Below are 27,185 nucleotides of genomic sequence, written 5' to 3' on the forward strand. Positions count from 1 at the left end.
GCCCGATTCATAACAGTAGCCAAATGACAGTGACGACAATCATTTTATGGTTGGAGGGTCACCACCACATGAGGAACTGTATGAAAGGGTCGAGGCATTAGGAAGGTTGAGAACCGCTGCTCGCCAGCCTTCAGCGTTGGTAGGCTTCTTCTCGTCTGCTGGTACTCCCGTTATCACCCTCACTTGCTCTGCTCTTTCTCAGGCAAAAAGCCTCTCAACTTTCTATTGCATTCTGCAGAAGACACCAACTAGTCTTTCTTTATAAAAATCGTCCCTTCCTGTCTCTCAACCTCCCACACTTCAGCGGACACAATTGGGGGCGGGGCTGGGGTGAGAAGTCTTCACTTTCCTCTGTGGTGTCTACTAGCAACAGAATGTTACAGATCCTAGAAGTGGAACTACTGCCTATTTCCCGTGTTTATCAGGACACATCTTTTCATCCTTCGGTAGCTTTTCCCCGTGAGCGATCCACTGCTCTCTTCTGAAGGCTGCGCTTGAGTGACGTGGTTGTTGTCAGATGATTTCGAGTCAATTCTGACTCAGGCACGCAGAATAGAACTGACCTATTGGGGTTTCAAGATTGTGACCTTTGGGAAGCACATCATTAGCTCTACCCTCGGAGGTGCCTCTGGGTGGATTTGAACTGCCAACCTTTCCATGACTAGTCCAGCGTTTAACCAGGGAATTCCTTTTGAGTACTTTAACCCACTGCCGCCAAGCCAATTCTGATTCACAGTGTCTCAATCGAGGAGATCTACTTCCTCAGGTTTCCCTGGGTGAAATCTGGACAGGAATAGAGAGCCTCATCTTTCTGCTGCAGAGCAGCAGGGGGGCTTTACCCTCTGACTCTGTGGTTAGCTGCCCAAAGTACAACCCGTGTGCCAGCTGGGTTCCTTTTGAGTGCTTTGTGTACCTACTACCATGGAGTTAATTCCAATTCATAACAACTCTATAGAGTTTCTGGGGCTGTAAATCTTTATGAGAGCAGATTGCCTCATCTTACACTGGAGGAGCAGCTAGTGGATTTGAACTGCCAACCTTGAGGGTAGCAGTCCAATGCTAACCCACCAGCATCATCAGTGCTCCTTTGAGTACGTCAGGAGACTAGAAACAGCAGACCTAGTCCAGACACAGTACAGTAAACTTTTCCTTATTCTTTACTGTGTTGGAGCCCAATGTTGGTGTGAATGATTTGTGCCGCTAACAGAATGGTTGGTAGTTTGAATGCACCCAGATGTGCCTCAGAAGAAGAGTGTAGTGTTCTATTCTCGAAAAACAAGCCATTGGAAACCCTATGGAGCACGTGTCTGCCCTGACACACAGGGGTCATCATCTGTTGAAGTCCACATGATGGCAACTGGATTTTGGTTTATAGTGCTTGCACCCAGACTGGTTATCTAATAAACAAGAGTGCCCACAATTGGTGCTCAAGACACCGGAATGACTAGCAGTGGTTTTACCTGTCAGTGAGTTCTCTGTCCTCTCTGTAAATGGCCTCTATCCTCTGTGGTAAAAGAACTCTTTTGGATCTGACTAATTACTTTTTGCTGATCTGCTTATCACTTAGGAGAGTAAAATCATAACTGAGAAATGTCACTTTGCTGCCCAAATAAGTAGTAAAAACTTCACACGATTTTGGGGAGCTGGCAGTGTGCTGGGCACTGTCCCAGGCACTGGCAAGATGTGTCAACAGCCTAAACAAGGCGCCATTCTCGTGGGGCATTAAAATCTCTCTATGAGTAGTTAAGCGCTGATGAAAATGATTGCCATCAATGCTGGTCAAGGAAACCAGGTTAAAACCAGCCTCGGCATGAGGAGGGGACCAATTTGTTGGTGGATGAGCTACTCTCAGAACAAAAGTTCCACTACCTCCTTAAACTAGGATACACATTTTAGAGTGGGCAGGAGATTAAAAAAAAAACACACACACAAAAACCTAACCCAACCCAAAAGATAATGGGAATCATCTGTTCTGCTCTCATATGAAAACCTATAATTTATGGAAAGCCGGGAAAGAGAAAGTCCCTGAGGAGACTAGCCAAGTTCTCTGTGGTGAAAACTCAAACTGCACTCAGAGCTCAGACTGGAAGAGGTGGGGGCGGGAGGAGGCAAGAAGCCACAGTAAAAATAACACGTCTTGAGGCACTCAGCTCCCGTTTTCCTGTTTCCAATGCCATTCTCGGGCCAGGGAACGCCACACCCCACCCTTCCAGTCCTCCCCGAGTCACAGCCTGTGGCTTCCCTGCCTGCATCTTCCATTCATTCCTTAAAAACCCCCAACTAGCAACAGTACCTGTCATAAGGTGAAGCCAGGAGTAGAAACTATAGTACATCCCAAGAAACAGCAGAAAGATCAAATGAGAAGAAAGTAGAGCTATCAAGAATTTTCAAATTATGTAAAGATCATTTTAAAAAACAAATTCTGTATATATATGTTGGAATGTGTCTTTAAATATGCATTGTGCACATATTATGTACACATATATAGGATAAAGTTTGTGGATAAATCTCACGATTTTTCATTTCAATTTTTCACAAAATTTTGTAGCTCTTTTATATATAAGCTATCAAATAATAAGCTATAAGACCAGACAATAGAAAGGGCCATTGTTTAAGGGCGCAATATTTTTAGCAATGTCACCCGACCAAACTCTGATGTCGAATTTCAGCTCTGCACCATGATGATCACCCAATTCTCCTTTTCCTTCTTTTGGGCCACAAGCACTTAGCTGGAGAACACGGATTCATAGGTTATTTTTCTTAAAGGAAGTACATATTCTCGAAACACAAGGAATCCAGGACAAATAAACCCCTCAGGACCAATAATGAGAGAGGCGATACCAGAAGGGTAAGGGGAAGGCAGGAGGATGAGGGAACTGATCACAATGATCTATAAAACCCCCTCCCAGGGGGATGAACAACTGAAACGTCGGTGAGAGGAGACAGCGGTCTCAGTATAAGACATGAAAAAAAATTAATAAATTATCAAGTGTTCCCAAGGGCTCAAATAGAAAGAAAATGTTTTGAAAATGATGATGGCAATATATGTACAAATGTGCTTGACACATGGATGGATGGATGGATTGTGGTAAGAGCTGTAAGAGCCCCCAATAAAATGACTTTTTAAAAAAAGGGAAGTACATGCATTACTTTTTTAGTAGATCTTTTTAAAAGGCCAGTATCAATCAACTACATTGACTGGGCTTTTGAAAGAGCATTTTTATTACACTTGATAATTTGCTAAAGAATGTTGATAACATTTCAATATATATTTTATTGGTTTCCTCATCAGTCATTATCCATATCAGAGAAGGAGAAATTGAGGCCATCAAGACTCAAAAAGATGGGAAAAGAGGAAGTAAAATAAATGTCTCGTTGTCCATGTCGGAAATCCCCTTTGTAATATTTTAGATCATTTCTAATGTCCGTTAAGGTGGTTCTGCTATTCACAGACACCTTCAACTGCTAATCAGAACAAGAAATATCGAGAAAGGAACTTGGAGTCAAAAAGGGCTTTCTACTCCTAGAAGCATTGCCAAGTGGACTAATACAGATGTAATTAGGTTATCATTTGATCTCCCTTTTGGAGCCCTGCTGGTCTAGCGGTTGCCAGTTGAGCTGCTAACCTTGAGAACAGCAGTTTGAAACCACCAGCTGCTCCATGGGAGAAAGATGAAGCCCCCTACTCCCGTAAAGAGTGATAGTCTCAGAAACCCACAGGCACGGTTCTACCCTGCTCTGTCAGGTCACCACGGGAAACATTTTAGAAACGGTAGTTAAAAATAAGAATTGGAGATAGCAAGGTAAGTTAATTTCATGTTGTTTCTATTTCTCAGTTCCTTAGATGACCTTTGAGAGCCCTAGTGGTGTGGTGCTTATGTGTTGGGCTGCGAATCACAAGGTCAGTAGTTTGAAACCACCAGCTTGCTCTGTGGGAGAAAGATGAGGCTTTCTAATCTCATAAAAAAGTTTGCATGAGAGGAAAGTAAAAGGAAATAGAGGAAAAAACCAGGGGGCTAAGGACATTTATAGAGGTTTAAATACAGTCATATATATATATATAATGAGAAGGGAATAAAACTATGTACCTATATCTATATGTTAAGAATTAAGGTTGAAGGTGGACATTGGGCCTCAACTCAAGTACTCTCTCAACACAAGAACACTTTGTTCTAACAATTCGGCATTCCATGATGCTCACCTTCTCAACACAATCACTAAAGACAAAATGGGTGCATAAGCAAATTTGGTGAAGAAAGCTGATGGTGCCGGCTATGAAAAGATATAGCATCTGGGGTCTTAAAGGCTTGAAGATAAACAAGCGGACATCTAGCTCAGAAGCACCAAAGCCCACACTGAAGAAGCACACCAGCCTGTGTGATCATGAGGCGCTGGTGGGATCAGGTATCAGGCATCTAAGACCCAGAATAAAACCATACCCAAGGTGAATGCGGGGCAAGGAATGGAGACCCAATGCCCATCTGTAGACAATTGGACATCCCCCTCACAGAGGGGTCACAGGGAAGAGATGAGCCAGTCAGGGTGCAGTATAGCACCAATGAAACACAGAACTTTCCTCTAGCTCTTTGGTGTTTCCTTCACCCCACTATCATTACCTCAATTTTACCTTACAAATCGGATTAGACCAGAGCATGCACACTGTTACAGATAGGAGCCTGAAATACAGGGAATCCAGGATAGATAAACCCCTCAGGGCCAACAAGGAGAGTAGAGATATCAGGAGGACTAGGGGATGGTGGGGGAAGAAAGGGAGAATCAATCACAAGGATCAATTTAGAAACCCCTTCCAGGGGGACAAATAACAGAAAAGTGGTAGAGGGGCAATGGAGGACAAAGTAAGATATGGAAAAAAATAATCTATAACTAATCAAGAGTTCATAAGGGAGGGTAGGTGGGGGAGGGAGGGGGAAGAAATTGGGAGCTGATATCAGGGGCTCAAGTGGGAAGAGAATGCTTTGAAAGTGATGATGGTGGCATATGTATAGATGTACTTGACTCATTGGAGGAATGTATGGATTGTGGTAAGAGATGCAAGAGCCCCCTATAAAAGTATTCTTAAAAATATATAGATTCTGATTCAATACATCTGATCTGGGATAGAAATTGAGATTCCCAGCAGGGAGGTCAAACCTAAACAAATGCCTGTCCATGAAAGCGATACCTCTATTCTCCCAGCCTCGATGGATTCAGAAGTTGGCACCGTGTGGTCTGCAGCGACCTTTGCCTCCTTCATCCTAAGCAGCTGGATCAACTTCTGTCTCTCTCTCCCTTTTCATTATTTCATTCCATCCACCCGGCTGCCATCAGCTGGGTGGAGCACGTCAGCCGCTTCTAGTGTGTTCAAGAAGAAACCAGAAGCAAGAAACTAGAAGAACTTGCTCCTGCTAACAAAACAAACCAGAAAACACAGTAGGGGCCAGGACCTCACAGTCACTGGGTTCCAAATCCTTCCCTTATCCCAAGGAGACAGACTGCCTGCCTCTCTCTTCAAAGCTCGGGCAATGTGGCTTAAGCAAACTCATAGAAGGAATTCAAGCCTCAAGATCCATTTTCAGCTACCACGGCCTTTTTATCCTCACTCGCACTTGTGCAGCCAAATGTGCAAGCCTCTGCAAAGACCATTACCCGGCGCACTTTGAAAGGACTCGAATGCCCTTATGAACTAACTCCTGGCTAAATGTCTGGTTCCAGGGAGGCAGAGAAAGCAGCAGCCAGTTGGAAGTAAAAAAAAAAAAAGAAAAGGTGGGGGGGTTGTTATCTCAGTGTTAAATTAAACACAGATCTGATTAATATCCTGGCCAATGTATGCCACAACGATTTGGGCCCCTTGTGGCCAAAATGTACCATTGTGCTACCCCTCTGACACCAAGTGCCAGCAGGCCTCTGCATAGAGCCAAATAACACCCTTCTTTGTCCGGGTTCTGGGGGTGCAGGGCAGGGCCACTAATTCCTCTTGCAACCATGGACTAAGAGCCAAGTGGTCAACAATTTGGTAAATTATACACACACCTAAAGTGTCAGCTGCATCCGAGATTCAGCTGTCCAGCCTTCCTGTGGCTGAATGGGACTTCAGGCCGATGGCTACCTTAAAAGAGTGGGTTTGCTGTTCCCAGTCTGTGCGAGGGGTGCTCACAGAACTCGGGCCATGCAGGAGCCCGAGCAAAGTGGACCGCTGGGAGGAGGTGGGAATGAAAACCACTCACAGCGATGCCGACCTATACATGCAGCCACCTTGGCAAATGCACACATGCAGAGAGGAAGGGAGGCGAGAGGGAAGCACCCCTCGAAGTCAGAATCAGACTGATAGAAATACACAATTGTGTGCTGGCACAGGGCCACCAACACTCTGAGAGACAATGTTCGAAAATTCTAACAGAAACCCATAGCAAGAGGGTAGCATCGACTATCAATTAGTATAATCCTTGGATTGTCTGGTTCATAGTTTCTCAAACTTATTTGACTTCCCGTCCCCTTTAAAGAAAATACACACACACACACACACACACACACACACACACACACACACACACGACAAAGGGGTACCCCCCAAAAAGGATTTTTTCCCAAAGCAATGTATTTTAATTTTTTACAAAACAACCATATCTCCTTCAAAGTATGCCCCATTACACTTAATACATTTGTCATATCTGTGATTCCATTCTTAGAAAACATTTTTCAAACTCATCTGTATGTATGGCTGACAGCACCTCCCTTTTAAAAAAATTCACATCTTCTATGTTGTCATTTCATGTCCCTCTTCATTCTCAGAAACAAAAAGAGGTCACACAGAGTGAGGTCAGGTGAGTACAATGCGTGGGGCAAGAGAGGCATGCTGTTTGGGGCCCAAAGCTGGTGCACTGAGATGGCTGCATGAGTAGATGCATTGTCGTGGTGGCAAAATCACTCTCCCATCTGCCACAAATCAGGCCTTTTTTTTGTGTCTCACACTATTATGCAATCTTTTCAGAACCCCTAAATAGAAAGCTTGATTAACAGTCTGACCTGGTGGAATGCACTCCAAATGCACTATCTCCCTCACATTAAAAAACAAAAACAATGAACATCATCTTGATCTTTGAATTCATGTGAGCTTTTTTGGGGGTGAGGTGGTGGTGGCATCTTCACTGGCTTGATTGATGTTTGCTTTCAGGGTTGTAAGAATAGAACCATGTCTTGTCATCAGTAATGACCTTGTAAAAAAAGTCTGGGCCACTTCGGAGCTGTTCTTTCAAAGCATGGCAGGTGTCCATTTGGAGCTTTTTCCTGGTCAGTCAGAACCTGAGGCACAAATTTTGCAGCAGACCTTCTCATTCCCAAATCTTCTATTAAAGTTCACGGAACTGAACTCCACGATAGTCCAGATAACTTCCCCATCTCAATGTCTGTGGTTGGTCTTCGAGCACAAATGCATGAATTTTGTTGACATCTTCATCTGTTCAGGAAGTTGACGGACATCCAGAAAGAGGTTTGTCATCACTTGACATTTCACCTTCTTTTTGAAATGAGAAAACCATCCATACACTTGAATTTTTCCCATAGTACTGTCCTTGTAAGCTCTGGTCAACATCCCACCTGCTTTCCTTCTAAGGAACATTCTGACTGTACTTCTTCCAAGAAAGATTTGTTTGTTTTTGTGGTAGTGCTTAGTATAATAAATATTCTTTGCCAATATCACGATTCAAATGTATCAATTACACATGGGGTATTAGTTATTCTTTAAAGTTTTTGCTAACATTTCCTAGTAAGTTGGAGAAAACAAAAACCAGGGAGTGTGCTAGAATAGCACAGCTTGGGTTTGAATCCCAGGTCCTCTACTCTAGCTGAATGACTTTGGGCAGCTAATCTCATTTGTAAATTATATTCGCATATAACAATAGTACCTATCTCAGAAGGCTGTAGTGAGATTAAAAGAAATAGTTCCTATATATTTAGCATAGAATGTGGCCCAAAGTAAACACTAAATGATAAAAACAACCAGCATTCTTGTGCACATAGCAAAAAATAGCCATGGCTAATTTAATTTTTTAGTTCAACCATCTCATTTTACATAATGATTTTAAGTGCCAGCGATGTTATGCAACTTGGTCAGTGATTACCCATTGTTGTTACCCTGGACTATGGGGGTTTTTGGCTGCCTCTCTCACCAAGTTGTCCTCAAGGCTCATGGGGACCCATGTGTGTCAGAGTGAAACTGTGCCCCATGTGGGCTTCAGTGGCTGATTTTTGGGAAACAGATCGCCAAGCCTTTCTTCTGAGGTGCTTCTGGGTAGGCAGAGAACACGTTGGCTCATTGTTAACAACCAAGGACTCATTCCTTTAACAACTCACTGCCGTCAAGCTGATTCTGACTCTTCGTGACAAGACAGGGCAGAGTGGAAATAACTCTTATCTGTGAGTTTCTGAGGCTGTAAATCTTTACAGGAGCAGGACGCCTCTTCTTTCTCCCTCACAACAGCTTTGGGTTAGAACGTTGGGCCTTGTGGTTAACAGCCCAATGCTTAACCCACTCTGCCACCAGGGCTCCTTTCCTTTGATTAGGTGCAATGAGAAGAACATGAAAGTTGCCGGCCTCCTGCCTCCACAAGATCATGCCGGGAAGCAGCTGAGGCGCACTCTGGCTCCCTCTGCTTGGGGCCAACGAGGCCCATTCCCTCCCTAGCAGAGAGGGGACAAAAAGGTGAAACTCCAGTCCGCAGTTTTATTACCTGGGATTGCCGCCTCCTGCTTTCTTTCTGCACCCTTGACCTTTACCCCTTTCCCTGGTTTCCGCTGGTCAGTTCAGACCAGGCTCTGGCCGCCCAGGGGACATGCCATTTCTTTAATGTCCTGTTCCCACAGGCCCTTGCTGAACTCAGTCTTGGGCATGCGCTCCTGAGCTGCACTCGCTACCCAGCAAGGACACGTAACCTGCCCCCTTTTACTGGGAAACCCACCAGACTGGCGTATTATTTCCCACAAATTTTTATTGGCCAATTTTTGTGTGTAAAGTATTTTCCTGACTGCTACTGGATTGGCATTTGATCTGTCTTTTAGGAGCATATAAAATCGGTACAGTCAACTTGCTGTTTGTAAAACCACCCTTCAGATCATTTTTGTAAAACTGTTTAAAACTGCTAATGACAAAAAGTTGAAACCCAGGGTGACGTTGGGCAAATGGAAATCTCGCATTGGTCAAGCAGAAGCGGAGGGGCGGAGCCAGCACCCGGAGGTCTGACTCCTGTCCGTGGCTCCTCCCCGCTTTCTGCCAATTGGCTGGAAAGCTTGAGCCTGCAGCAGGCAGGCGTGGAGCAGCCTCCCCTAAGGAGAGGCTGGGTCCTTTCAGGTAAGCGGTGGGCTGTTAGCCAAAGGTCTGCGGCATTCAAACCCACCAGCCACTGCTGAATGATGGCTTTGGTAAAGATGTAAAGTCTTGGAAACCCACAGGGCCAGCTCTACCCTGTCCAGCAGGGTTGCTATGAGTCAAAATCAACTCGATGGCAGTGAGATTGGAGTTTTAGATGAGTCGGAATCAACTTGATGGCAGTGGCTTTGGTCTTGACAGAGATCATACAATCATGGAACCAGGGTCCTAGGCAAGGAGGGGCTGTAAAAACTCTCTAATTCACAATTCTCACGTTACACCGGAGGAAATCTAGGACCCAAGAAATAAAGTGGCAAAAGGAGAAGCTAGAGAATGACACGGTCCAAAGTTGGATGTAGCGAACATGATTGCCATTTTAAAATGCCATAGATCTTTAACACCGGGGTTAGCCCGGTTAAGTTAAAGACCCACGAAAAGGGGCAGAGAAATGATCAAAACTCACTGACATTCAGCTGATCCTCACTCACAGCCACCCTACTGGGCAGAAGAGAACTGCCCCTGTGGGTTTAGGTTTTTTTATGGGAGTAGGCAATGCCATCTTTCTCCTGCAGAACTGTGGGTGGTTTCGAACCACTGACTTTCTGGTTAGCAGCCCAACTGGTAACCCACTACACCACCAGGCCTCCCCTGAGAAAGGACAAGGATGAGCCTATCATCAGAGGTAAGCTGTGTTTCCATTTTCGGTTAATGAATTTGGGGAGGCCTGGGGAATGTGAACACAATTCAACATCAGTTAATTCTTAAAAGACCCTTCAGTCCAGATTCCTGCACCTTCATGCAAAAGGAAGGTGGAAATCCAATTACATAGCAATGGGGCTTCTCCCCTACTGCAAGGCAAGATGGACTGAGAATTCTGTGTGTGCTTTACAAGCTAGTAAAACTATAATTGCAGGTGGAAAGGAACATGACTCCTCTGGTTCCGCCAGGATCTCCATTCAGGTAACATTCCCCTTCTGCAGCTGCACAGTGTGGCCCCATCAGTTTCTGTATGCTGTGATTCTATGAAGTCTCCAGAAATGGCTTTTGGTGAAACTGAGGCATTATCTCTGCACAACAGGGTAGACATTCTTCAAAGGCACAATGCTGGAGCTGCCTGTCTGTTTGTTGTTTTTCTTTCTTTTAAGCAAGCCAAACCCTTGGTTCAAGCCCAGAAGCAAGAGCAAAGAAGGGTGAAGAGCCCCCCAGGTGATACCTGCCTCATGTATTCACCTCTAGAGAGTGGACAGGAGCGCAGGGGTGGGGCACCTGGGGTGACAATGGATAAGCACTTGGGAACTCATCTGACATTTGGGGGTTTGCGTCCACTAGTGGCTTCACAGGGGAAAAGACATCTGGGTCCGTGGGTCAGAATAGGCTTGATGGCCACAGCATGGAAGCCGGAATGCCCTAGGGGGTGGGGGATGGTCTTGAGGAGCAATTCCCTTGTGGGACAGCAGGGAGGTCTGGTCAAGGACTGCCCTATAGGCAGGAGGAAGTTGGTTCAGGGTGCTGCTCCCTTCCTGTGATCTAGAATACCTGCATAAGCCCCAAAACTAGGAAATAGCAGGGGCTGTCCCTGTGGTGACCACCTGGCTGTGGTGTAGTGCCCACAGCTGCAGTCAACACTTGGGGGAAAGAAGAGTGTCCTGGCAACATGGATGACACCAAGGCCCACAGCCCACCGAGCACTGCCAGTGCTGCAGCTCCTATGGCGTGATGGGCACCTCCTAAGGACTCGCAGTGCTTTCCACACGGTGGCTCTCCGCTGGTGAAACAGACCCTGGGGCTCACCCAAAAGGGGATGGTTGGAGTCCACCCAGTGGTTTCTTGGAAGAAAAGCCTGACGATCTTAAAAAAAAAAAATCAACCAGTGAAAACCATACCCAGCACAGTGTTTTTCTGCCACCATGACTTAGACCTGACTCCACAGCAAATGGTTAACCTCGGGAAAACTGCTTGGTAGATAAGTCTAATCACTGTGCCTACTTTGGAGATGAAGTGCTTACAGCACAGAGAAGTGACTTGTCCAAGGCCACCTAGTGAGTATGAGATAAGGTGGCACTCAGAGGTGGGAAGCCATGGCTTACCTAGGACACCACCCAGCCCTATTATGGGACGCACCCAGGCACTCCGGATGCACCAGGTCTAGTGTCACGCTCTGGTTGGAGACCTTGGCTGCAGGCAGGAGATGGACCTCTCCGGTAGTTTCCCTCCTGTTTGCTGCTCTTCTGAGAACCTGCTTTGTTTCTGATTCCTGAAGCTTTGCATTTTCCACTTCACAAAGTGGGGCCAGAAAGAGGGGCTCAGGACATAGGTTTTGAATATGATTTATTAACCAGCCGCTTGACGATCTTTAGAGCTTCTTTGCTGCCACATGACCTTCGTCTGTGGCCTTCTGCATGTTTGCATTGCTGCCCTGACCTTGCGGAGTGACCTGGAATAGCTTGCCCGTTTCCTTGTGTGTCCACTTTCAGAGCCCCGCTGTCAGCCCATGCAAGTCTGTCAATTAGTGTCTCAAGGGTTTGGGATGGGGTCTGCAGCCCTTTGAGAGGCACAATCTGGCGCTACCCTCCACGTTCCTTCTCGTAATTGAGCATTCATTAGTTTGACGGAACAAAAGCAGGCCTTCTCTATTATAAAGCAGAGGTCAAACCAAGAGGCCGTGTTTTGTTTGGCCTGGAGAGTGTTTAAATATTGAGAAATTTCACATAAAAATACGGATTTCCGGCTTCTGCTGGAAAACGGGATGGGAAGACAACTCTGGGGCCACTAAGTAAGAGCTGCCCCCATCAGATGGGGACGTCCTCTCTTTGTCACCACGGCAGTGTCACCCTGAGTCTGTCTGCTTCAGGCACCTGTGCCATGTGCCTGGCCCCTTCAGTACCTGAGTTTGCACAAGCTTCTCTGAAAGGCTGAGTTCCCTCCTGCAGAACGTGCTCTGGGCTGGCTAGCCATCCCTCTGAGCGCTTGGCAGATCCATCCAGAACTAGAAGAGAGTTTATTCCAAGAGGGTAGTCACTATGGTTTTTCTATCACTATGTCCCTGACTCTTGTCTGGTACTTAATAGATATTTATAATTTTCTTCTTTTATAGATGAAACCTTGAACTGGGCAAATGTGCGGCACAAGATCCCCTCAGAGTGTTGAAAAGCAAGGCGGTTACTTTGAGGACTGAGGTGTGCCTGACCCAAGTCATGGTCTTTTCACTCGCCTCACAAGCATGTGGAAGTTAGACACTGAATAAAGACAACGACGGAAGAAGAATCACTGCATTTGAATGACGGCACTGGTGACGAACAATCCAAGTGCCATGGACTACCAACAGAACACAAGTCTCTCTTGGCAGGAGTACACTCAGAAGGCTTCTTAGAAGCAAGGACACCGAGACTTGGTCTCATGTTCTCGGGAGGCGTTGTCAGGAGAGGCCGGTCCCTGGAGAAGGACCTCATGCTTGGTGAAGTAGAGGGCAAGCCCTAACAAGGAAGGCCCGCAACAAGATGGCTTGCTACAGGGACTGCAGCAATTGCTCAGCGGAACACTTGTGCGGAAGGTGCGGGGTGGCAGTGTGCTGTTCTGCTGTACACAGGATGACGGGAAAGAAGACCGGATTTCTGAGTGACAAGAGGCCTGCCCCTGGCCCTTCCAGCAGCTTTGGGATGCCCTGTGCTGCTCCCCTCCCTTTCCTCTCCCCGAGGTGGAAGGGTCTGCCCTGCTGTCCCAGTTGCTTTTGGAGCGAGCTCCAGGTCCCCGGGGCCATGGAAGAAAAGTGAAGGAGCAGTGTGCAGGCACTTTGCTGGACCAAGGCAGTCCCCAGTGAGAGCATCTTCTGTGGCCAGGGGGCTTCTGTGTCCCGATCGATGTCTCCCAAGTTGTACACAGGAAGCAGATGTGTACATTGGCTTTATATTTCTTTTCTCTTGAGATTTTTTTTTAATTGAGCAAAGCAGAACAAAACATTATTTTATTTGGCATCTCTATTACATAAAAATGGCAAACCTGAGATTATCCCAGCGATGTCTGTTTTTCTTATGCATACAGTCCTGTGGTACAGACTGGGTAAGGAGTTCGAAACTCGGGGCTCCAGTCTTGGCTCAGCCACTTAAAAGAAGTTGCATCACTGTGCTAGCTCACTAAGTTTTCTAAGACTTTGTTAGTTACTCTGGCCTATAAAGTAGGTAAAGAAGACAGGCAGGTCTGCCTCCCAACCTTCCTAGAGTTGTTTGGGAACGATGCTTTTTACAAGAGAGCCATATGCAAATATTAGGTGCTGTCATTACAGGATATGGCAGTTTTAAAATATGTCCACACACATTTTTTTTTTTTTTGACATGCCTCCTCCTCTCCAAGGCTGAACTGAGCGACTCAGTTCAAAGAAACACAATGTGGCCGAAGTGAGAGGTTCCTGCTTCTGAGGTAGAGTCAGAACAAGAGAGCCTCGACGGCCTTCTTCTACTCTCGGTCCTTTCACAAGCTGGCCGCCATGCCACGAGGCAGCTACGCAGCCTGTGGAGAGCTCCTGGGGGGAGAAGCTGGCCCGTGCAGCCGGCACCCACGGGCCTGCTAGGGGAGGTGCCCACTTAGGAAGCAGCTCGTCCAGCCCTCAGCTTTCTCAGAGGACTGTAGCTCTACCAGACAGCGTCCCTGGCCCTCAGCACAGCCCTCACACCGCACCTACTCAACTGAACTGCCCCACCCCGTTCCTGTCCTATAGAAACGAGGAGGGTCAAGTCCTGGGTAATTTTAAGTTACTAAGTTTTGAGGCATTTTGTTACACAGCAATAAAAAACTCAGAATATTCCTTATAAACTCAAGTGGGGTGGGCACCTGTGTGTCTTGGATCACATGAGGGGTTCGCTTTGAGTCAAACCCTCTTCCGCCTGCTCCAAGTGACAAAAAACATTTGTGTGTATGGTGGCAGGTGGAGGGGCTAAGCAGGGGACAGCCCAACCCTACCATCTGTAAAATTCATATGAATCTCACCCTACCTCTCAAAAGGACAGCCAGAGTGCTCCTGAGAGGCATGGGTGGACACGTTGCCAGCAGAGGCCAGTCCCTGGAGGACATCACGCTTGCTGGAACAGAAGAGCAGGGAAAGAGGAAGCCCTCAAGGAGGTGGATGGACACCGTGGCCGCGACCCTGGGCTGCAGCGTAGGAGCAGTTGTGAGGACGGCGCAGGACCAGCAGTCCTCCACTGTCCCACAGAGGGTCACTAAGGGTGGGAGCCCACTCAGTGGTATCTAACGACAACGACCCTCTTCATCCAAGTGGTCTGTAATAAACAGGCCTCACCTGGTCAGTAAGATGATTGCTTTTCCCTCCGTTTTTTTAACCAATGGGAAGCAAAAGCAAACAAGCCCCCTTATCACACACACCAAAAAATGGTCCAAACGCAGACCATCGGAAGTCAGAGTAGACGTGAGGCCAGAAAAAGAGGATGCCAGGAGGTGATTTTGAACGGGCACCCTCCTGTTCTGTAGTGGGGACTCTCAATGCGATGATTCTGTTTCCATTTGAGGGGCTCAGGGGTGCTTCTGCCATCTTTCTCTCAACGGACCATTTCTCAGCTGGACCTCAGGGCTCTCTGCCCAGCACTCATAGGACATGGTGGTTGTCCGATCAGTAAAACAGAGCACTGTTTGCCCTTACTGTGGGCAGTTGCTGTCAAGTCTGCCCCTGACTCATGGTGGCCCAATGCACAACGGGACTGGGGCCATTGCAACTCACAGGGTCTTTGCACGCTGATTGTTCAGAAGGAGATCACCAGATCTTTCCTCCTAGTCTGTCTTCATCTGTAAGCTACGCAGAAACCTGCTCAGCATCATAGTAACGAGCAGGTGATAGCATGGAACCTGGCCCACTAGATGGAAGGTGGGAATTTGACCATGGACTCACCGCTGCTCTCAATGTTGCCCTTAGTGATCCTCTTTTTTTTTTGGTCAAAACCCCTGCCTGCATCCTCTAATCCTTTAATGCATCCGTGGACCAAGTTTGGGGTATATTCATGTCTGGTGTCAGGCTCTGCCAAACAAAAAATATTTTCTCTGGGCGGAAACCAACCAGCTTGCATAAAGAACAATCTGCAGCGTCACCTTAGTGCTCAGATACTATAGAACACTCAGCCACCTGGCGCCATCCCCCAAACACCAAACCACCACCACCACCAAGACAAACCCAGCGTCAGGAGTAGCAAGAGTCTGAAGGCTAACTGCCTCTGGGGAGGGATCAGAAGCTCTGGCTCCAGTCCTGATGGCCACCAAACACTTCACAGGAGTTATAACTTCTCCACCCCCCACTCCCCCGACACAGACACACACACACACAGACACAGACACACACACACACACACACCATCTAACCCCAGATTTAAAACATCCTGAAGGACTGAGCTTGGAGACATGCTACACTAAATAAAGGGCATTCCAGAACACTTCACTGAGCTCACGTGGAATCTGTACATGAACCAAATGGCAGCCATTCAAAGAGAACAAGGGGGTTCTGCATGGTTTAAAATCAGGAAGAGTTGTATCCTTTCATCATACTTATTCAATCTGTCTGTGGAGCAAATAATCTGAGAAACAGGACCAGATGAAGAAGAACACAGCCTCAGGAGTGCAGGAAGGCTCAGGAACAGCCTGTGAGACACACATGATACAACCTTGCTTGCTGAAAGCAAAGAGGACTTGAAGCCTTTCCTGATGAAGACCAACGACGACAGCTTTCAGTATGGATTGCAGCTCAGTGTAAAGAAAACCCAAATCCTCAAATCATGATAAACACAGAAGAGCTTCACGTTGTCAAGATTTTCGGTTTGTTTGCACCCACCATCAATGCTCATGGAAGCAGCACTCAACAAATCAAAGAATGTAGTAGTGCCTTGGGAAAATCTGTTGCCCAAGACCTCTGTCATGTTGAAGAGCAAGAATGTCACTTTGGGGATTAAGATGCGCCTGACCCAAGCCATGGTATGTTCATGAGAGCTGGACAGTGAATTAGGGAGACCACAGGGGGGAAATGGGCATTTAAATTATGGTGCTGGCAACAAGTCTGGAAAGAACCCCGGACTGGGGGGAGGGCAGGAGGGAAAGGTTAAAGGGGCGCTGACATCAAGGTGTTCAAGAAGAAAGAATACGTATGGAAGATGATGAGGGCAGTAATTGTACAACTATGCTTGATCTGATGGAACTATAGATTGTAATTATATATGTAAGAGCTTCTAAAAAAACGTTTAAAAAAGAAAAGAAAGTACCATGGAACTGTGGACCACCAGAAGAACAGATACATCTATCGTGGACGAAATACAGCCACACGCTCCTGCGAAGTGAGCAAGGAGAGACTTCATCTCAGCTACTTTGGATGTGCTGGCAGGAGAGAGCCTGATAAAGGACACCATTTGGGCACAGCAACAAAGCGTAAGAAGCCCCACGAGCTGGACCGGCACAGTGGCAGTCACAATCAACAGGCTCACACCTAATGACAAATGTGAGACTGGTACAGGACCGGGCAGTGTTTGCACACAGGTCACTAAATTGGAGCTGACTCGCCGGCACCTAACAACAACAATATATATCTGCTATCTTGAGAAACAGCGGCTCTCCCACTTGTTCTGCTGCCAATCGGCCAGTCCTTTGAAGACTAACATTCATTTCCTGCTCTGAAAACTCTGTGAGGCAAACACTCACACTCTCTTTAAAAATCCGCACATTTACGAGGCACAGTTTCCTCCTCAAATGACGTGGAGGTGTCTTTCCTGACTCGGTAACCGGTTGGACCCACCTTGGCTAAAGCACCGAACGGAGATTTAGTGGCGTTTCAATGGTGGCTCGCTCCCGCTGGTCCCAGATTATGCTCGGGGATTGCTGAAGGCAGCAGTGGCCGCCGCAGACGCAGGCCCCGGCCGGGGGCAACACAGGCGAGCTGTCATGCTTTGTTTTTCAGCTTGTTAAATCTGAATGCTCCTAATTAGTTATCCTGCCCGCTAAAGCCGGGGTGGACAATGATGTGGGGATCAGGGGTGCTGAGAGGCTATGAATACAAGTTCCTTGGGCTCCTGAGCTTGGGGACCAGTGACTTGGCTGCGGGCACCGAGGCGCTCTGTTCCTGTGGGCTGAGGATTCAAAGACGTCAACCTCTGTGTGAATAAAGGTCATCACCTGCTACTTCTTCGGTTAAAGGGCAGCTGCGCTGGGTGCCCACTTTGGTTCGGCCTTTGTCTGCTGCCTTTGTGACTAGCGCCCACAGAAAATAACATAGGTGGATTGTGTGTTTGCTTGGTGGGGCAGGGCCAGGCACAAAACGCATTTCTTGCTTGAGGAAGAATTCAGCGAAGTATGTATTTGAAAAGTGGCCTCAAAATGCCTTACCTCTTGCTTTCTGGTGATTGATTGCGTACACTAACTCAAACACCTGCAAGGTGGGACCACCGTCACTTCTCTCGGGGCCATGCGCAACACATATGGAGGTCACCCAGTTGACAATCCTCAAGGGCTTGAGGTTTGGCAAAAAAGCTGAGCTGAAGAGTCAGTGGTTCCGGAATGTCTAGCGAGCGATCAGAAAGTCTGCAGGACATCTAAAAAGTAGGGGTTTTTATTTGGTTTTAGAATCCTTATCATCCAGATCGACATTTCTCATTTTGTTGTGTTTAAGAGGTGAACATTAAAGTAATTCGTTTGCTTTTCTTGGGGAGGGAGGACAGAGAGCTGGTGAGGTATGGTTTGTGTATGTATTCATCCATCCATCCGTCCAATCTTTCATCAAACCTTTACTGGCTTTGTCCCGTGGGTCACGTCAGTTGCTTAGTAGAAGTGTTTGTTGCTTTAATATGAAACAAACAGTCCGCCGGGTCCCAGGCAGCTGGCAATGTGGCCCGCCTTCGGTTACTCCTCTCTCTTCCTGGCTCTGAGTGCTGGGGGCCCTCCCCTCGGGCACGCTTCCCACTTCACATCTCTCGAAGTAACTATTCTAAATTCCAGACTTCTCGATTTTTTTCTCCTCTCATTAAAATGTATTTGCTGAAATCTCCCTCTCCATCAAAGATCATGTTGTATTTCCAGATTGTTAGTAAGACAAATGCATTTACGTCCATATAAGCATTTATTCTTCTCAAAGAGTTGGTGGGGAAAAAGAATCTATTATCTTTTCACTCCTATTTTTTAGTGAACTTTTGGAAAGCCCCACTCATGTTTCATTTTAACTGGGATTTAAATGGGCTGAGACAAAGGTAGGGTCCAGTTGAAAATATAGGTCCCGTGGCAGGGACTAATGAGGAAACCAGGTCCTTGAATTGTCCCACTTGGGGGTGGGAGTGGGGTGGTGAGAGGCAGAGGCTGTGAGAGGAGGGGCTACTCAAATCAACAGCCTCACCCTTGGGATCACCCAGTATCCGTTCTCATGGATCATGTACAAATAGAATCATTCAATGCTTAACTTACATATACCCCAAAGGTGAGTAACACCAGAAAGGCTAGTCATTAATATACATCTTAGGTTTTGTCACAAGAGCACAGGTAGCCAACATTTAGAAGTCCAATCTGACCTGTTCTTTCAGCAAAAGGAACTTTAGAAGAATTCTCCTATCACTTACCTGGCCCAAGAATGACACATTAAACCAGGCTTCTGATTTGCACCATAAGAGCAACGAGGAACTCTTGAGTATTAACTAAGTATACTAATGTACTCTAACGGGTAACGTCTGGAACCTTCTTATCTGCATCAAAGAGGCAAATGTGCATAGGAAGACGGTTTGTCACACGTGTCACAGGGCAAAAGGTAGTTGTAACAAGACAGAGCGGAGTACTCGCTCTTCCTGGCCTGGTAGCGTAGTGCTTACGTATCAGGCTGCTAACAGCAAGATCAGCAATTGGAAACTGCCAGCTGCTCCCTGGGAGAAAAACGGGGCTTTCTGCTCCTGTACAGACTACAGTCTCAGACACTCACCAGGGCAGTTAGTTCCACCCCGGCAGAGAGAGTTAGCTATGAGTGAGCACTGACTCCGGGGCAGTGAGGCTCTTCCTGCCCTGGTAGCAAGGCCAAGTAAGGGAGGGTTGGGGCTTGAGGACTGGGCATAGGAGAGGTATGGTGCGGCATGCCCTGGGGACAGAGGGTCTCCAAGTACTGGAAGCTTCGGCCAAATTGGTGAATTGAATCTACCTGCTAAAACATGACCAAGCGTTTCTTCTAATAGAGAAACCAGAGAGACAAGAAAGTGCAAAATTTTCTGTACCCAAACCCCTTTAGCATCTATACAGTATAATATTTATTTTGTGTGCTATAACTTTAAGTTATATAGCATTAACTTATAATCCCCCTTTGTTCACTTGTTTATTAAGTGTTTTTTTTTTTAAGGGAAAACTATGTCTTATTTTTTTCCTAAATAAAAGCTAATGGGGAAAATCAAGCTCACACCAGAGAAGACTGTAGAAAGATACCTGCGCCATGATGGAAGGTACCTGTGTTGCCGGTAATCAGAACTTACAACTCTTCATTTACTTGTTTTAGTTGATCTGAAAATCCTGTCAACTGAAATTCATTTTTCTGTAGTTATGTTATGTGAGAGAAAGGCCTGCTTTTATAGAGAGTGCTCTCTTGGGAGAGTGGTAGAGAATTCAGCATAAGGAAAAGAATGTGCTCTGAACCCGCCAATGACGGGGGCACAAGCTTGGAGGATGAAGGCAGGGGGGAAAACAGCGCTGAGACCACCATGGGTTGGGGGTTGGGTCAGTTAGGAAAGCCGGACTTTGCTGGTACCATGAACATGCTTTCCTACAACATGGTAATCCATAGATTTTGCTACTTCCCTGGGTTCCTCTGCCTTATATCAGCGGTTCTCAACCTGTGGGTCGAATGACCCTTTCACAGGGGTTGCCCGATTCATAACAGCAGCAAAATGACAGTGATGAAGTAGCAACGAAAATAATTTTATGGTGGTGGGAGGGGTGTCACCACAACATGAGGAACCATATTAAACGGCCGAGACATTAGGAAGGTTGAGAACCACTGTCTTATATATTGGCAAATGCAGGAGATGTGCTTCAAATTTACTCAGAATCTGAGAGAAGATGTACCCAAAGCTGAGATACAGCCAGATCAAAGGCTAAATCCAATTTAACCCACCTCTGGTAAAAACATAATTGAATTAAACTTCCTCTCAATATGATAAGTTTGGGGCTCTGAAAGGCAGGCACAAAGAGCCAGGTTGGAGTGAGCTGTGAAGTAAATGGATGCACAGCTAGGCAGCCCCGCCCTGGGGAGTTTGATAAGCTGTTGACTGCCTTTATCACTTTACGACCCAGGCTGAAAACTGATTAAGCTGCTTATGGGGCTCCAGGGGCTAATGGTCTGGCCCACCAAGAATACTGCTGCCACAGCTTCAAGGAAGCTGCTGCGGTGCATGTGTGGTTTGATTACTACAAGGAGAGGGGGTGGGCGGGGGGGAGAAAGAAAAAGTGTGTGTCCGGAGGTGGGGGAGGGAGACAGCAGGGTATAGGAAGCTTTCAAAAGCAGGCTTTATTAGGCCACTGGAGGAACAACTTTGACACCCCAAAATGAATATGGAATTACTCTGATTCTTTCTCTTCATCTGGAATCAAAACTCGTTTTTGAAAGGTATCCTCAAAGAGAATTCACAGTGGAGCCCACCCATTCTATTTTAAACCACCTTTACAGGGACCGCATGAACCTTTCAGGATACTTTGCAAATGAGTGTCTGGGTCCTCAGATATTATGACCAGGAAGAGTCCTAGCCAACAGATGAATGCAGAGTGGAGGTTTTACCTGTGTCTTTCCCTTGAACACTATTTGAAAATCGGAATTAAGAATATTCCCCTCCCCAGTGGAGCCAGCAGATCCCACTGTTCGATTCTGAGGCAAAAGGCCCAGGAGAGAGGGCTGGAGGGGTTAGGACTGCTGAGAAGTGCAAATAGGTTTAAACCTGACACCCAGGTGAAAATTAAAATTGGTATTCTCTCAGACCTCTCTAAATAAACTCCCCAGGATGATTTCTGCCATTCTAAATAACTTTCCTACCTCTGGGGGGTGGGGGCCAGGAGAGCTCAAAAGTCTTAAGTTTCTAAGTAAGAAAAACACCTTAAAATGATTGAATTGTGGAAGGATGTTAAGGCCTGGACACAATTAAGGTGACCTCATTTTCTTTGGGATAAACAGCCAACAAGAGAACAGAAGCACCTTGGTTTGAGATGCTCTGAAAGTTAACAAGATTATTGTTTAAAACTGAGTCCTGAAAGAGCTGCTAATAGCTATTTAGAGAGGAAAGTAGCGTTTTGTTTAGTGTCTTACAGCTCTTTGGGGAGTGCGCTGTTGGTTTAAATGATTAACCAAAGCTTAATACATTCAGAACTTGGGGCTGAAGAGACAACAATTTTATTCCCAACTGCTAACTTGGTTAATCATTTAAAGGGCACACACTACTGAAAAGTATAAAAAGGTGGGTTGTTTTTTTTTAACTTCTATATGCTGTTATGTTTTACTAAAGCTTCAAGTCATCCAACTGTTTGACTTAAACACAAATCACAAGGTTTAAATCGGTTCATTGCCATATATATGGCAATGAAATGTTTATAATGAGATATAATCCACGCTGCCTAAGATTCTCTTTTAAAATGGACAATGCAGTGGTTTTCAGTATATTCATAAAGTTGTGCAAATATCCCTACTACCTAACGGTAACATTTGTATCACTCCACAAATAAGCCCTGTGCTCATTAGCAGTCGCTTCTGATTCCTCAGGTCAGGTAATCCCTCATTTCCTTACTGTCTCTATGAATTGGTCTGCTTTGGGTATTTTACATGAGTACACTTGTTGTACAATATACAGCATTTAGTCACTCAGCATGAGGTTTTCAAGGTTCGTCCATGCTGCGTCATTCTTTGGTACTTATTCCTTCTTATGGCCAAATACTACTTTACTGAATGGGCACAATTTGTCCAGCTGATACACATTTGGGTTTCTCCTACTTTTTGAGATTTTCTTAACAACATCGCTATGAAGTTTCTGTACACATTCCTGCATGGGCTTACATTTTCATTTCTCTTGAGTATATTCCTAGATGTGGCTCTGCCGGGGCAGCTGGTAAATTCTGTGTTTCACTCGGTGAGGGACTGCCAAGCTGTTTCTCACAGCAGTTGAATGATTTTACTGCAATGTAAAGTGCACAGCACTTGTCATTGGCCTATAATATCTTCTTAAACAAATTTGTTTTTCATTCCAAATGGAAATTAATGGAGCATCTGGGCTTGTGGGGAACACCATTGCAAAGATGGCAAACTTCAGATCCCCTGAACAAAATCAATAGGGAGACTTCTTTGGGGAGAAAACAGAAATGAAACGGCCCTTCCAAGTGCTTACCTGCTGGAGGTCAGCAAGGGAATAGAGGTGGATCTGTTGCAGGAGGTATTCTCGGGGAAAAATTCTGAAAACAAGGGCAAATACACATGTGAATGTAGTGCTACCACAAAATACACTTTTGCTGAAAATATTCTAAGTTTCATTCAAAAATCCCTTCTCCTTGCTCTCTTCCATCCCCATCAATACCCCTTCCTCCACACAATCTTTTGGAAACTTGTAATAGTACCCCTTTCTTAGATATTTTTCTGCTCATCACAGACACTAAGATAGGAGGAGAAGTTTGATCATGGATTTCCAATGTATCCTGAAATGCTCAGAGTATCTGTTAACTTACCTTAGCTAGTAGATTTTGAAGTTGAGAAAATAAATTGGAGTGGCATCCTGTGTATCTTCTAGAGGGGCTTATGATTCTTTCTAGGGGCAGTACTGAATATCACGTTATGGAGCCATCCTCTTACACATACAGTGAGGAAAACTTTGGGGATCTACGTACAGATGGGAATAAGGGTACAAACTACTTTAAATTGGAATGACCCAACAAAGTCCAATACCTTGGGCTACTATCTACACCATCTGGACAGAAGACAGCAAGTACACAAGAAAAACCACACCAAATCAACCAACCAACCAATGGCTTATGAGTAAGAAGCAGCTCTAGTGGCACAGCTGCTAGCCCTAAGATCAGTGGTTGAACCCATCAGTGACTCAGAAGAAAGATGTACAGTCAGCCTGCTTCAGTGAAGATTTGTGGCGGTGAAATCCTATAGGGCAGTTCTACTTGGTCCTATAGGTTCCCTGTGAGTTGGAATTCAATGCAATGGATGACAGATAAGCAGACAGGTACCACAGTCTAGGTGATTAGACAATGCTACCCCCAGCCCCCTAAAACAAAATGAAATTCATGGTGCTAGAGCCCTGGTGGTGTAGTGGTTATGAGCTGGGCTGTGATCCTCATGGGTCAGCAGTTTGAAACCAACCAGCAGCTCTGGGGGAGAAAGACTGGGCTTTCTATTCCCGTCAACCTGAGTCAGCATTGACCCGATGGCAATCAGTTTGGGGCATTTTCCCTCTTTGTCCCAGGTGTACTACGCAATTTTCTTGTATACTGTGTAATTTTCTTCTTTCTAAATGAAAGAAACTACCTATCTATTCTGTTCCCATTTGTTTCTGTCTACTGCCTGACCAGCATTGTGCCAGGCACTAGGACGACATCGGTGACTAGGGCAGTCCCGGTATCTAAACTCATGGAGTGTACAATAAGTGAGGGAGAGACACAACTAATCATGACGGCACAACCCCCGATGGCTGAAGGTGATGGAACCCAGTCCTAGCTACAAGAATCACTTGGGAGAGCTCAGAAAAGAGCAGGACATGTTACATGAGTCGACCCCAGAAATCAGTGTTAAACAAAACAAAATAAAAACATTCCTAGTATCTAGAGCAGCCAAAATCTAGAACCACTGGCCTACCATCTAGCTCATTCAGAAATTCTTTATTTCATCTTTCAATAAAGCCTGCATTGCTTGTCAAATCCTAGAGAGAAAAGTATTCATCCTTCCTACTGTCCATTCATTCATGCATCTGTCTATCCATCCAATATTGATTAAACACATCCTGTGGGTCAGAACCAGGGTGGCAAAACTGCTAGCAGGCTCAGCTGCTAATGAAAAGGTTGGAGGTTCGAAAACATGCCTAGATGCCTTAGAAACAAAGGCCTGGATATCTACTTCTGAAAAGACTGAGCCATAGAAAACCCTGTGGAGCATAGTTCTATTTGGACTAATGCAGGGCGACCAGGAGTCGGCATTAGCTTGATGACTACTAGTCAACTGGTGTGCTGGGCACGCTATCAGACCACTGAAGAGAGAACAATGAACCGATTGGGTAAAGAGCTTCCTCCATAAAGGAATCCTCCAAAATACACTCTATTTTGAACCTTAACTGGAAAGTAGGATAAGCATAGTTATAATATTTTACTACAAGTTGTTTTTACTCTAAAACTCTACAACTTCTATGACCAGGGGTTATACAGGATATAGGAATGACTTACAAATACCACCTGGCATACTCTTACTGGGAATGCTACACCCCATCAGCCAGTCTGTCCAAGGAGCAAACACTTATTGTGCACTTAAAATAAGTCAGGCCTCTATGGGGGGGGGGGGTGATTAGTAGTTTAAATTGTTGAATGTAAACTTGGTGATCTGAAATGTAAACCCCACCTCATTTGCAAGAAAAACGTATTATACACTAAGTCAGACCTTGTGCTAAGTGATGGCGACGGATGCATTAGTGAACAGCAAGGAGCATTTTCACTTTCCCCTTAGTCAGCTGGCTTCTTCTTGCTTGCAAACACTTCGTTCTTCTCTTTCTCATGATAACTAAGAACTAACCAACTCTGGTTGCCATTCTCTCTAAACCTTATGTATGCACTAAAGTTAGCTGGCTTTTACTTTATATTTCCATGTGCCTGAATATATTTCGCAGGTGTTTATTTTTCCCTCTGCATTTAGAAGACATGTGAAATTCCAAATCCCCCCAGAAGCCCCTTATCTCCTTTCTCCCCACTATCACTTTTCAGGGTCTAGTACTATAATTTATTTGAAGCCAGTCATAACAGACACAAGGAACTGGAAAATGGAATATATACAGAAAAGATAAAGATGTTGAGCTTATTGTGTCTGGAGAAGATGTTGTGTCCGGGAGAGTTAGTGGTGGCCATAAAGAACAGAGACTTCTAAGGGAGATAATGTCAATCAGTTTGTATTCTCCCCTAAGGCTGCAAGTTGTAGCACATAAAAATATATGAAGATACATGTCTTGAAGGAAGACTATTAGGCAGAAAAATAGTGTTGCTTTTTAATGTAAATAACATAAAAAAGTAGTGACACCCTGCTCCCCTACCTGCCCCAGCTATTTGGAGATAAGGACATGACCTTCTGCTTATTGGAGGTTAAGGGTTTTGAAGGCAAAGTCAGATGAGTAAAGGCTGGCTTCTCCTATGGAGAGTATTCACCATTCTCTCTGCCTGTGTAGTGAATGCATCTGGCTTTCAAAGACTTTCTCAGAATACTTTCTTTAGGCAGACCATCCACAGGGTAAGTAACGCCGGGCCCAGGGAGTTTGGACCATGGCAACTTCCTGTCTGCGTGACCCTGCTGTGGCTTAGGTCCTGCGAGTTGGTCTGTCTGACAAGAGACCTTTAGGAGGTGGAGAGAACAAATGGAGGTTTCCAAAAGCCAGCTCCCCTCAAGCCAGTGGCTTTCAACCTTCCTAATGCCGCAACCCTTTAATACAGTTTCTCATGTTGTGGTGACCCCCAATCATAATTTCATTTTTTTTGCTATTCCATAATTGTAATTTTGCTACTGTTATAAATCGGGTGAACCCTGTGAAAGGGTCATTCGACCCCCAAAGGGGTTGTGACCCACAGGTTGAGAACTGCTGCTTTAAGTTTGTAGAGGGTTATGGAGAGCCTGGAGGTGCAAGGCAAGTTCAGGATGCATTAATCTGACTAGAGCAGGGGTGGGTAACATCTGGCTAGCAGGCTGGATAAGGCCCAAGAAATCACCAATAACAGCTAACATCACATGCCTCCCTAAAGAGAAGCAGTTCTAGTCATCGCATTAAACTCTAAACTCACCGCCAGCAAGTTAAATCAGAGTCATAGCCACTCGATAGGATAGAGCACAACCACCCCTATGGGTTTCCAAGACTGTATCTCTTTCTAGGAGTAGAAAGCCTTGTCTTTCTCCCACTGCTGGTGGTTCTGAACTGCTGACCTTGAGGTTAGAAACCCAATGCATAACCACTATGCTACCAGTGCTCCTCTACCGTCACATTAGGGGTGGGATGCTTGACCACATGGCCTGAGCATTGTTATAAATTTCCAAATGGCCTTTTGCAAAGCAAAGGTTCCCCATGCCTGGACTAGAGAGAAAGGCGGAACCCTGAAGAAGATGCAGATATGAATTCTCAGCCATTCAGAGCTGTTCATGTCTAGAGGCAAACTTTGCTTCCCCTTAACACAGTCACTTCAGCATTAATTTTATAGCTCATGTGGCCATTAAAAAAACAAAAGAATGACTATTTGGATTTTCCCAAGGAAAATGTGAACAGCCCATGGGTTGAAGGCAAATGAAGCTCAGTCCAATGACCTTGGTGACTCAGCTTACTATGGTCACAGAGACAAGATTTTCAGAACCTTAGCACACATTCCATGGCAATATGTAAGTGTTGAGTGCATAACTGTGGCAGTTACATAATCTGTTGTCAACTTGAGATTTAAAAGTGAAGGAGTGGAGTTTAAGTCAAGTCACAGCTTGATGGTCTCATTTGGAGGTGCTAAGGAGATAAATAGCTTGCTGGAGATGGGACACACACTCACTCCCTGCGAGACATGTTTGCTGACAAGACACATGGAGCTACCCTAGAGCCCTGGAGCTGAAGGAGTCATGTGGAGA

General features: G+C 45.7%; 1 protein-coding gene across 1 annotated transcript in view; it reads right to left on the reverse strand.

The window, feature by feature from the left end:
• The window catches only part of PLEKHM3 (pleckstrin homology domain containing M3), a 171,949-nt gene that overhangs the window by 58,251 nt on the left and 86,513 nt on the right, over positions 1–27,185 (reverse strand). Inside the window, exon 5 of the mRNA XM_004701570.2 lies at positions 22,723–22,786. Within this exon, the coding sequence (XP_004701627.1) occupies positions 22,723–22,786 (64 nt within the window). The remainder of the gene's footprint in view (positions 1–22,722; positions 22,787–27,185) is intronic.

This window comes from Echinops telfairi, unplaced genomic scaffold (assembly GCF_000313985.2).
Source record: "Echinops telfairi isolate 266 unplaced genomic scaffold, ASM31398v2 ScPeMD7_3;HRSCAF=10, whole genome shotgun sequence".
NCBI lineage: Eukaryota > Metazoa > Chordata > Mammalia > Afrosoricida > Tenrecidae > Echinops > Echinops telfairi.